The following is a 13,633-nucleotide window of genomic DNA, read 5'->3' on the forward strand; positions in this document are numbered from 1 at the left end:
AATAGTTGATGTAGATGCCCATATAGGCTGTTCAGATTTACTTTACAAAAGAGAAGTGTAGGATACTTCTCTTGTTGCCTTATTTGTATTTGACCACTACTGTTTTCTGTTTATTTGTTACTGACTGTGGCAGGACACCTCTGCCTCTGTTTCACTTTATGTTGCTGGTAAATAATATGGTTGTAGTAGTAGGCTAAAGTTACATGATTTAGTATGCACTAATTAAAGGGGCAGAGCTTTAAGAGACATTTTAGCTTTTATATTTTATAAGATATATTTTTTGTAAGAACCACAATTAATAAATATATTTCAGTGAATAACTTATTGTTCAAATCTGTATATAAATATGTACATAAAGTGTTGTAATTATATTGTAAAATGGATGGATGGATGGACGTTTAAAACAAAACTGTTATTAATTAGTAAGTGTAAATTTTTTTAGCCTTTTTAGAGAAAATCATATCATTGCAGTAAATTATGCAAATTACTCGATGATGTCATGGTGACCACGCCCATAGCCACGCCCCCACCGCCACAGTTATCTTGGCAGTTTATGGGAAACACTGTGCGTGTAGACTGCAATATGATGTCAGTCAAACATTAGAGATACGTGTAGACTGCACTATGATGGCATCATGACTCCAGTAAATAATAATAATAAAAAAATAAAAAATAATTTGTGGCGGACGTAATTCTTTCGTGGCGGGCCGCCACAAATAAATGAATGTGTGGGAAACACTGACGCATATCTCTTATGTTTGACTGCCTTCTACTGGTCACACTTATCATTACGCCATGTACCAAATAAAATAACTTTGAGGTCGGTAAGCAAACCCAGAATTATTCCGTACATTAGGCGCACCGGGTTATAAGGCGCACTGTCGAGTTTTGAGGAGAAAAAAACATGATTTTAAGTGCGCCTTATAGTCCAGAAAATACGGTACCTATATTGAAGACCTGTTGGCAAAGACTGCGATGACCGTTAAGGGATAGGGGGGAGTTGCCACCATCGTACTTTGCTATGAGTTCTTTCTTAAATTGAATAGTGTCAACTTTGTTGTGCTGCTGGCACTTGCTGCACTCCATTTACTTCTGTCGGATTACCGTCCGAGTGTAAACTGTATGTTCGATGCATTCCGTTACATCTTTTGTTGCCTTTGGTCTTTATTTCCGTACTTTGTAGACTTACTTTGCGTCAGAATGAGTGAAGCCACTTTGTCCTGCACGTCACCTCTGTCTCTGCGTCCTGGGGGTCCATCCCTAACAGATCACGAAGGCTTCGTCCTTAAGGTGGGTTATTTTGCAGTCACATTCTGTTTGGGGACTCGATTTAGCGGAATAATAAAGCTAGTTTGTTACTTGCAACGTGTGGCCGTACAATAACCGAGAGTATAAACCCAAGCTGAAAATTGCTGTTGAAAACCATATAAAAAGTGGAGCGTACAGAAACCAAAGAACCACTGTAATGCATACAGAGCCACCACATTCTTTTTCAGATTTTGACTCAAGTCCATCTACACAAGACAGAAGCACATGAACACCTGGATTGGGAAGATCTTCACAGCCACGTATTCGCTCAGCAGCTGGGCCTTCCACACGCAGCCGAAGCGACCCCGAGCCTTCATCTCGATCAGCTGCAGAGGCTTTTGTCCCAGGATAGGAGACGGGGGCAAAGGGCCGGGATCCTGCGAGACAGGGTAAAGCGTTACAATTGTGGTGACTTGCAGTGAAAGTGACCAGATCCAGGATCATTCAATCAGTTTTAAATAGAGATGTCCGATAATATCGGTCTGCCGATATTATCGGCCGATAAATGCGTTAAAATGTAATATCGGAAATTATCGGTATCGTTTTTTTTATTATCAGTATCGTTTTTTTTTTTTTTTATTAAATCCACATAAAAAACACAAGATACACTTACAATTAGTGCACCAACCCAAAAAACCCATTCCCCTGCACGGTGCGCCCCCTCCCTTCCCGTATCATGACTCTTTTTGGACGTCACCACTTAAAAAAATCAACACAGGATGTCAAAACGGCCAAAACTGTCAGGTGCCCAGGGAAGAAAAAAGAGAAAAGAAGAGGAGAAACGAGAAAAAGACAGAGGTAGCAGGTAGGTAACGTTAGCCTACATGGAATTATTTGTCTGTTACAGAATGTGATAGTAACCTGGCTTTTTAGCATTAAGCTAATGTTACATGATTCGGCAATTGCTAATCAATAAATAGCTAGTTCTGTTTTAACGTCGGGTTAATATTGTGGAGGGGGCTAAATTGTTATGGAAAATAATAATGTAACGTTAGGTAATTACGGTACTCCCACCTTACATTCCTCAGGGACATTTGTATTAGATCTTTTAAGCAGGTGTTTTTTGTTTACATTGTTATTGCCTTCTGGTTAGCTAATGTTTGCCCTGCAGGTAATAGTCACTTTTCCACCCCTTTATATATTAGGTATAGTTGTAAGCCTAGTTGTTAAAGTGCACTTCATTAATGTTAATTAAGCAATATCACATGAGAGGGAATGCTGTTTTTTAATTTGAGCACCGCTGTGATTCGGTTAAAGATAATCATAACATAACATTCTCATATAATATGTTAATTTGCTTTCTTTAAGCAAAAAAAAAAGGTCAAAGACAAAGCTATTCGGTTTCTTGTGAGTATATACACTTCACTGCCGATGTGGGGGGGGGCGCCACCTAAAATCTTGCCTAGGGCGCCAGATTGGTTAGGGCCAGGCCTGCTCGGTGTGCATTGTTTACACAACGTGCGTTACGCTACTTAATATGTCCGTGTGGAAACTTGTTCGGTACACCTCCGAACCGAACCGGAACCTCCGTACCGAAACGGTTCAATACAAATACACGTAACGTTACACCCCTAATATATAGACCCAAATACAAGACAACCTTGAGAATAAGTTGCCTCCTTTTTTTTCCAGGACCCATTTTTTCATGACTTAATGTCACTATATCATAATGAATCACATTCCTTATCTTAAGTTCGCATTATAATAAATATTTCTTCTTTGTTCACACCTGATGTGTTTGGTTTGGTTAAAAAACATTTGACCAAAAACTACACAACCTTGGTGCGCTTCAAAGAAGTGGACCGTGCACACTTGACAGATGGTTGCAAGTGAAATCTTGTGCGGTTCTAAAGACGAACACAGACCAAAGAAACGGAACAGCGTTAAAACTACGCCAGAAGAGCACACAGAAATGACAAATCTAGACGAGGGAATTTGCACTCCGCATAGCCTGACAAGGGGAGCTAGTTATGTTTACAGTGATGTACTTTTACAAGTCTTAGTTGCATTGTTGCCGGTTGAAAGAGTGGCAATTAAACGGTTTGATGAGCTGCCCCCTGAAAGCCTAGTGTCTCTTCTCTTCTGTTAAAGCTAGTTACTGGCTAAGTAAGTGAGCCAATTAAATTTAGTAGCAACAGTAGGTTTGCTCCGTTCAGAATTGAAAATACAGACAGCGGGAAGAAAATGTGTGCGAATCATTGTCTCAATGCTCCAGTTCTCACTCTCGGTGTATTAGTGCTCCGTTGAGGCTAGCGTTAATGAACCTCCAGACCCCCAAGATATAAGACGACTAGTCCTTTACAGACTTTTGTATTGGAAAACACCGTCTTATATTTGGCACGACAGTACTTTAAAAATAAAGACTTAAAGGCCTACTGAAATGAATTTTTTTAATTTAAACGGGAATAGCAGATCCGTTCTATGTGTCATACTTGATCATTTCGCGATATTGCCATATTTTTGCTGAAAGGATTTAGTAGAGAAAATCGACAATAAAGTTCGCAACTTTTGCTCGCTGATAAAAAAAAGCCTTGCCTGTACCGGAAGTAGCGTGACGTCACAGGAGCTAGTATTCCTCACAATTCCCCGTTGTTTACAATGGAGCGAGAGATTCGGAGCGACAAAGCGACGATTACCCCATTAATTTGAGCGAGGATGAAAGATTCGTAGATGAGGAACGTTACAGTGAAGGACTAAAGAGGCAGTGATGGACGTATCTTTTTTCGCTCTGACCGTAACTTAGGTACAAGCTGGCTCATTGGATTCCACACTCTCTCCTTTTTCTATTGTGGATCACGGATTTGTATTTTAAACCACATCGGATACTATATCCTCTTGAAAATGAGAGTCGAGAACGCGAAATGGACATTTAAAGTGACTTTTATCCCCACGACAATACATCGGTGACACACTTAGCTACTGAGCTAACGTGATAGCATCGTTCTCAAATGAAGATAGAAACAAAAGAAATAAACCCCTGACTGGAAGGATAGACAGAAGATCAACAATACTATTAAACCATGTACATGTAAATACACGGTTAAAAATTCTCAGCCTGGTAAGGCTTAACAATGCTGTTGCTAACGACGCTAAGGCTAATTTAGCAACTTAGCAACCGGACCTCACAGAACTATGATAAAAACATTAGCGCTCCACCTACGCCAGCCAGCCCTCATCTTCCCATCAACACCGTGCTCACCTGCGTTCTAGTGATCGACGGCGCGACGAAGGACTTCATCCGTGGGTTTGGCGGCTAGCATCGGCTAGGCGTCTGCTAAGTAAGTAGTCCTTCTTGTGTTGCTGTAAGTATTGTACTTAGCCGCTAATACACCGATCGATCCCACCTACAACGTTCTTCTTTGCAGCCTCCATTGTTGATTAAACAAATTGCAAAAGATTCCCCAACACAGATGTCCAGAATACTGTCGAATTTTGTCGAACAAAACAAGAGGTTTATGTATCGGGTGGATGGGGTACAACCACTTCCGTGGATTTTGTGACGTCACGCGCATAAATCATATCCAAAGGAGTTTTTCAACCGGAAGTGTGGCAGAAATTTTAAAATGTCACTTTATAAGTTAACCCGGCCGTATTGGCATGTGTTGCAATGTTAAGATTTCATCATTGATATATAAACTATCAGACTGCGTGGTCGCTAGTAGTGGCTTTCAGTAGGCCTTTAACTGTTTTATGACTCAATATTTCCCAACCGAAATGTTGCAGACCAACCAGACCTGGAACAAGATAGTGCTTGCCTTCAGGTTTTACTGTATATTTAAGAATCTAAAGTACAGTGATGAAATACTTTCCAATCACATACAAATTCATGTATAACCTTTATTTAATACTGACGTTATATTATTTTTTGTTTTTGTTTTGCATTATTACATTAAAAATAACTATCAATGTTACATGTCTAAGGGGGTAAACGTCCTAAATCAGCAGGGGTTCAAACACTTACTCCCTGCAATGCATCTTAAAAAAACAACTGCCTTTATGTCTGTATTCACGACCAACTGAAGCATTTTCCCAATTTTACATACCGTATTTCCTTGAATTGGCGCAGGGAATATAGTATCCGCACGTCTAGAATTACTGCCGGGTCAAACTCGTTTCTCAAAATAATTAACGCATGCTTGGCCTTATCGCTGGTTCATTATTAACGCCGGATCAAATTCGTTTCGCAAAATATTAATTTTATTATCGCATGTCTATAATTTTCGCCGGGTCAAACTCGTTTCGCAAAATATTTAGCATATGGCTAGAACTTCCGCCGGGTCAAATTCGTCACGTCACGAGTGACGATTTACCTGTCCTCATTTTCAAAACGGAGGAAGCTGCTTTCAGTAGTTTGCAATCGCACAAAAGAAAAAAGATAAAGAGCTATTCAGTAGGATTTAAGGTCCAAGCTATTGAATACCGGTACAGTATGCTAAAAAGAACAGTAAGCAGCTATGTTTTATTAATATACCGTAGCTGCGTGTGTCAAATACTGTATGAGTCATGAAATGACTCCCGCCTCCTGGTGGTAGAGGGCGCTAGTGATCCTTCTTGCGACTTCCGGTACTGCAGAAGAAGTGAACACACGCAGCAAGACATTTTTTTTTTCCACTGCCTGAACTTTTAACAAGGAGGATTACATACCAGTATCTAAAATAAAACAGTTTTCTAAACTGGACTTTCAATGGAAGCAGGAGGTAATAATTAAAGGAATATCTCCATCGAGACAGAGAGACTTTTAAAACGGAAGAAAGAAATTAAGGAAGACTTCTATAAACAAGTTATTGATGCTTTTGGTCGGAAGGAGCTGCAAATGGACTCCATTTATAAGTACAGGTAAGACCATAATAACGTTTTTTTTTTATTAAATGTGCTTTTCATGATGGTATGCTTACATCACACTCAAAGCGCACGCCTAAATTTACCGCATTCCTTTTGGTAAACGCCGGAGTGAGAAGAGGTTTTAAAATAATTAGCGCATGCACGGCCATCCCGCAGGCTTCCGGTAAACGCCGGAGTGACAGGAGGTTTTAAATTAATTAGCGCCCCTGCGGCTATTCAAGGAAATACGGTAATCCGATTTTGAAGACAATTGTGATTGCATTTATTTCTGACTGCTCGTTGGTAATGCAGGATATGATCATTAAAAAAACAGGTGACACCAGTAGTGTCTATGTCAGGGGTGTCCAAAGTGCGGCCCGGGGGCCATTTGCGGCCCGCAGCTAATTGTTTACCGGCCCGCCACACATTCTGCAAAAATTGCAAAATTGATAAAATTGCAAAAATTTAAAAAAAACATTTAAAAAAAGTGGAATGAGGTGAAATCTAACAAGAAAAAGTTGCAATGTTGACACAAAGCTGCCATGCAGGCTGTTTTTTTTCCTTTTGTCTTTATTTTTCTTTTTTTTTGCCATTGCTAAAAAAAAAAAAAAAAGACTAAAAATCTATGTTATGATGAATTATTACTTAAAAAATATCACTTTAAAATGTTTAATGTGGAAAAAATATTGCATATATTGTGTGGTTGCCATATAAAAACATCAAAGTTTTATTTGACAAAAGAGCATAAAACAAACAAAATAATAGTTCAAACGTAAAATGGACAGATATATCTGAAGTTGATCTCGTAATTTAAGTGTTAAAAGTAAAAAAAAAACTAATAAAAATGTGTCACTTTATGAGTGGGGGACCTTTTGGATCCCAAATATATTTAGTAGGATTTTATTTAACATTTCACTGTGATTACTCAAAAATATTAAAGAATTAAAATCAATGGTGTCCTGCATTATTGATCTTTTAAGGCTCTAATGACTAAATACTGCATATTTCAGTTTTACTATAAAAAACAAAGTTGTCTTTGACAGAAAACCTTTTTTTTTTTTTAACTTTATATCAACCTCAAGTTGATATAGAGATTTACTGTAAGCGTTAAATAAAAAATAATAATAATAATTTGACTTATTTTTTACATTTTAATGACTGAGACCCTTTATAGTCCCCGGGGGCACTAAAGGTTAAAACAAAAACAAAAATCCATATATTTTTGTTAAGGTTTGAAAATGAAAAATATCAAAATGCTTAAATTTTTCCGTGTACGGCCCTCAGTGGAAAAGGTTTGGACACCCCTGCTCTATGTTAATCCCATGAAAACAAAAGTAAAAGCAAAGGCAGCAAGTCGTGATATGGACTGAGTTGATCTCATTCCTTCAATTATTGTTTTTGTGTTTTGTTGGGACACAGATGGAGAAGTGTTGAGTGAGGGGTGCGCCATAGTGAGGAATGCCAGGCAAGAGTTTTGCAGAGATAAAAGGTAGACAAGAGTCCTTGGCAAATGTCTTATGGACTTTGAAGAGAGCAGATATTAGTTCCAGACCTTTGCACTGACGGTGGAATGGAAAAGAAAGAAGGTATCTTTCCGTGACTCCGTCAGCATTCTTGGGTTTTTTTCCAAACGGAAGGGGTTACGCGATAAGCTAGGGCAAGTTTTTAAACCCTGAGGCCTGCCGGATCCACTTGAGTGTGTGTTAATGCGGAAGTGCCAGCTTGTCAATCCAAGGTTGTTTTTCTAACGCCTGTGTGGGCAATGAGTATAAGACACGGCATACAAATAGAAACTCCTGACAAACGCTGCTGCTGTTTTGCATTGTCGTAGAATTTCTGACCTTTTGACCTATATTTCGTGTCTTTTAAGAATGTCCGCTCATTTTCAATTCTCTTGTATTTTGTGCCATTGAATGGACCAGTTGTGGGACAAAAGTGAATATTAAGTCGTGCCAACCTGTCTACAGAATGTGTTGACTGTCTAAAGGATTCGAGTTGTTATGGAACAGATAGGAAAAACAACAAGACATTGACGCACTCGATAAGGAACAATGACGCACAACAGACATATAAAAAATGGCAGAAGACCGGAACTCGACAGTGATTTTGGCTTGTGTGTATCTTGTTTGCTCCGGAGTAACATGTGGTCTGTCTGCACGGCCAACTTAATTCAACCTGCACTTCTGATAATGGGTAAATACATTTGTTGTACTAAACTATTTTTGTTGCCTGTTTAAGCTTCGAACAATCCACTACAGCATGCATAAAGTCTGCCAAAACTATCACTAAAATGCATAGACCACATTTTACCGGAGCAGTACTTTGAAACAACTGCGGGTTCCCTCCGGAGACTCCGGCTTCCTCCCAACTCCAAAGACATGCACTTGGGGATATGTTGATTGGCAACACTAAATTGGCCCTTAGTGTGTGAGTGTGAGAGTCTATCTGTGTCGGCCCCGTGATGAGGTGGCGACTAGAGATGTGCGATAATATCGGACTGCCGATATTATCGGCCGACAAATGCTTTAAAATGTAATATCGGAAATTATCAGCATTGGTTTCAATTAGGGATGTCCGATAATGGCTTTTTGCCGATATCCAATATTGTCCAACTCTTTAATTACCGATACCGATATCAACCGATACCGATATCAACCGATATATGCAGTCGTGGAATTAACACATTATTATGCCTAATTTGGACAACCATGTATGGTGAAGATAAGGTACTTTTTTAAAAAAAATAATAAAATAAGATAACTAAATTTAAAAAAATTTCTTGAATAAAAAACAAAGTAAAACAATATAAAAACAGTTACATAGAAACTAGTAATTAATGAAAATGAGTAAAATTAACTGTTAAAGGTTAGTACTATTAGTGGAGCAGCAGCACGCACAATCATGTGTGCTTACGGACTGTATCCCTTGCAGACTGTATTGATATATATTGATATATAATGTAGGAACCAAAATATTGATAACAGAAAGAAATGGGGGGAGGGAGGTTTTTTTTGGGTTGGTGCACTAATTGTAAGTGTATCTTGTGTTTTTTATGTTGATTTAATTAAAAAAAAAACAAAAAAAAAAAACGATACCGATAATAAAAAAACCAATACAGATAATTTCCGATATTACATTTTAACGCATTTATCGGCCGATAATATCGAGTTTCAATATGTAAAATGTATGACTTTTTAAAATGCCGCTATGTACACGGATGTAGGGAGAAGTACAGAGCGCCAATAAACCTTAAAGGCACTGCCTTTGCGTGCCGGCCCAGTCACATAATATCTACGGCTTTTGACTCACACGAGTGAATGCAAGGCATACTTGGTCAACAGCCATACAGGTCACACTGAGGGTGGCCGTATGAACAACTTTAACACTGTTACAAATAGAGATGTCCGATAATATCGGTCTGCCGATATTATCGGCCGATAAATGCGTTAAAATGTAATATCGGAAATTATCGGTATCGGTTTTTTTATTATCAGTATCGTTTTTTTTTGTTTTTTTTTAAATTAAATCCACATAAAAAACACAAGATACACTTACAATTAGTGCACCAACCCCAAAAACCTCCCTCCCCCATTCATTCACACTCATTCACACAAAAGGGTTGTTTCTTTCTGTTATTAATATTCTGGTTCCTACATTATATATCAATATATATCAATACAGTCTGCAAGGGATACAGTCCGTAAGCACACATGATTGTGCGTGCTGCTGGTCCACTAATAATACTAACCTTTAACACTTAATTTTACAAATTTTCATTAATTACTAGTTTCTATGTAACTGTTTTTATATTGTTTTACTTTCTTTTTTATTCAAGAAAATGTTTTTAATTTATTGATCTTATTTTATTTGATTCATTTTTTTAAAAAGTACCTTATCTTCACCATACCTGGTTGTCCAAATTAGGCATAATAATGTGTTGATTCCACGACTGTATATATCGGTTGATATCGGTATCGGTAATTAAAGAGTTGGACAATATCGGCAATTCGGATATCGGCAAAAAGCCATTATCGGACATCCCTAGTTACAAATATGCGCCACACTGTGAACCCACGCCAAACAAGAATGACAAACACATTTCGGGAGAACATCCGCACCGTAACACAACATAAACACAACAGAACAAATACCCAGAACCCCTTGCAGCACTAACTCTTCCGGGACGCTACAATATATACACCCCGCCCACCTCAACCATCGGGCAGGCGCTACAGGTGCATCAGAGCCAGAACAAACAGGCTCAGAGACAGCTTCTTTCCCAGAGCTGTCACCATCTTGAACTCTAACTTATAATAATAATACTTCACCCCTATCAGTGTTTCCCACACATTCATTTATTTGTGGCGGCCCGCCACAAAAGAATTAAGGCTGCCACAATTTTTTTTTTTTTTTTGTCCTGTCCAGCTTCTCAGGCAAATCATATAGTTGATGTAGATGCCCATATAGGCTGTTCAGATTTACTTCACAAAAGAGAAGTGTAGGATCAAGATTTTTGGAGCTCTTTGTTCAGTGGATCAGATGTTTGATGAAGCTCTGTGTCTATCTACCACCACTACTGTTTTCTGTTTATTTGTTACTGACTGTGGCAGGACACCTCTGCCTCTGTTTCACTTTATGTTGCTGGTAAATAATATGGTTGTAGTAGTAGGCTAAAGTTAAATTATTTAGTATGCACTAATCAAAGGGGCAGAGCTTTAAGAGACATTTTAGCTTTTATATTTTTATAAGATATATTTTTTGTAAGAACCACAATTAATAAATGTATTTCAGTGAATAACTTATTGTTCAAATCTGTATATAAATATGTACATAAAGTGTTGTAATTATATTGTAAAATGGATGGATGGACGTTTAAAACAAAACTGTTATTAATTAGTAAGTATACATTTTTTGAGCCTTTTTAGAGAAAATCATATCATTGTAGTAAATTATGCAAACTACTCGATGATGTCCGGGTGACCACACCCATAGCCACGCCCCCACAGGTATCTTGGCAGTTTATGGGAAACACTGCCTATACAATATCCTACCCTAATACCCTACTGTGCAATATTACCCTTCGAGTGCAATACATCCGACACCGATTGTTATTTATTACTCCGGTACTCTTGTCTTGTTCTGTATATTGTACAGAATTTTGTATTTGTATAGTCTTTTGTATATTGTACAGGATTGCTTATTATTTTTTATTGGATAGTAGTCTGTTTATTTCCATTCGTAGTTTTTTTTCTTTATTACTACCTCTTGTGTAATTCATTTTTACCCAATATTTGTTCCCACTACCGCACCTTAAATTGGAGTAATTAATCTCGTTATATGCAAATATAATGACAATAAAGTCCATTCTATTCTCTCTCAGGGAGAGCATGTCCCAAATTTCCAAGCTGCTGTTTTGAGGCATGTTAAAAAAAATAACGCACTTTGTGACTTCAATAATAAATATGGCAGTGCCATGTTGGCATTTTTTTCCCCATAACTTGAGTTGATTTATTTCGGAAAACCTTGTTACATTGTTTAATGCATCCAGCGGGGCATCACAACAAATTTAGGCATAATAATGTGTTAATTCCACGACTGTGTATATATCGGTTGATATCGGAATTGGTAATTAAGAGTTGGACAATATCGGCAAAAAAGCCATTATCGGACATCTCTAGTGGCGACTTGTCCAGGGTGTACAAGCGGTAGAAAATGGATGGATGGATAGTTGACAATACAGATTATAGCAATTCTGCAAACAGGTGAATTTAATATAAAAACAATAAAACAACATCCTTTTTTATCGTGTTAGCCGAAACAAAATCCATTTCATATCTACTATGCTTGAAGAAACCTGTCATACTGACAGAAACCCTGAGGGACTGCAGAGTTCCACACTATCAAGAGACCGAGTGAACTTGTGACAAAGGACGTCTTCATGTGGGACATCTCGGCGGCAGCTGTTTTACTGTCCGAGATGCTCCTGATGTTAACATGCTCTCAGAACAGGTTACAGAAAGACTCTTTGTCTCTGCTGAGGGTCAGACCAGACCTCCCTCGGGTGTCACCAGATCCCCTGCCAGCTCACAGGGCGCCACTGCATCCAATGGAGGTGAATTACACGTCGTCAGCACACCACAGGAAGCAGGCATGAAGAATCTGATGCTTCACGACCATCATTCCAACCATCAGCAAAGTCGCATGTACTGATCAAGTTACAGCCAAATATCAGCTTGATTTGTCACATATGCATGTGCATATATTAAGGGTGTAACGGTACGTGTATTTGTATTGAACCGTTTCGGTACGGGGGTTCCGGTTCGGTTCGTAGGTGTACCGAACGAGTTTCCACACGGACATATTAAGTAGCGTAACGCACGTTGTGTAAACAATGCACACCGAGGCACAACACACGGCATGCTAGCAGCTAACGGGCTAAGATAGACTGACCATACGTCCTCTTTTCACCGGACATGTCCTCTTTTGCGGAGCTGTCAGGGCGGAGTTTCTTAAAGGCCTACTGAAAGCCACTACTACCGACCACGCAGTCTGATAGTTTATGATGAAATCGTAACATTGCAACACATGCCAATACGGCCGGGTTAACTTATAAAGTGCAATTTTAAATTTCCCGCGAAACTTCCGGTTGAAAACGTCTATGTATGATGACGTATGCGCGTGACGTCAATCGTTGAAACGGAAGTATTCGGACACATTGTATCTAGGGCTGCAACTAACGATTAATTTGATAATCGATTAATCTGTCGATTATTACTCCGATTAAACGATTAATAATCGGATAAAAGAGACAAACTACATTTCTATCCTTTCCGGTATTTTATTGAAAAAAAAACAGCATACTGGCACCATACTTATTTTGATTATTGTTTCTCAGATGTTTGTACATGTTGCAGTTTATAAATAAAGGTTTATTTTAAAAAAAATAATAAATAAATAAAAAAAATAAAAAAGCCTCTGCGCATGTGCATAGCATAGATCCAACGAATCGATGACTAAATTAATCAGCAACTATTTTTATAATCGATTTAATTGATTAGTTGTTGCAGCCCTAATTGTATCCAATACAAAAAGCTCTGTATGCATGCATGTTTGAAATAAACTCAAACTCAACTCAACTCTGTTTTCATCTCAAAATTCCACAGTATTCTGGACATCTGTGTTGGTGAGTCTTTTGCAATTTGTTTAATGAACAATGAAGACTGCAAAGAAGAAAGCTGTAGGTGGGATCGGTGTATTAGCGGCTGGCTGCAGCAACACAACCAGGAGGACTTTGACTTGGGTAGCAGACGCGCTATCCGACGCTAGCCGCCGACCGCACGGATGATCGGGTGAAGTCCTCCGTCCTTCCGTCATAAAGTAAACAATAACATAGTCCTCCTTTAGTGCAAGACTGCCTGGCATACTGTATAACAGGAAATTATAAACTGGGCTCAATCTGCCCTGCTCTAACGTATTTGTATGAGTAAGACAAATGTGCTGCAAG

The 13,633-nt window shown here is 38.6% G+C and overlaps 1 protein-coding gene across 2 annotated transcripts in view; it reads right to left on the reverse strand.

The window, feature by feature from the left end:
* Window positions 1-13,633, reverse strand: part of LOC133648070 (activin receptor type-2A-like) — a 112,113-nt gene that overhangs the window by 19,415 nt on the left and 79,065 nt on the right. For both annotated transcript variants that reach the window (XM_062043850.1, XM_062043853.1), the window contains one exon: window positions 1,542-1,685. In XM_062043850.1, coding sequence (XP_061899834.1) covers window positions 1,542-1,685 — 144 coding nt within the window. The remainder of the gene's footprint in view (window positions 1-1,541; window positions 1,686-13,633) is intronic.

Source organism: Entelurus aequoreus, linkage group LG01 (assembly GCF_033978785.1).
Source record: "Entelurus aequoreus isolate RoL-2023_Sb linkage group LG01, RoL_Eaeq_v1.1, whole genome shotgun sequence".
Taxonomy (NCBI): Eukaryota; Metazoa; Chordata; class Actinopteri; order Syngnathiformes; family Syngnathidae; genus Entelurus; species Entelurus aequoreus.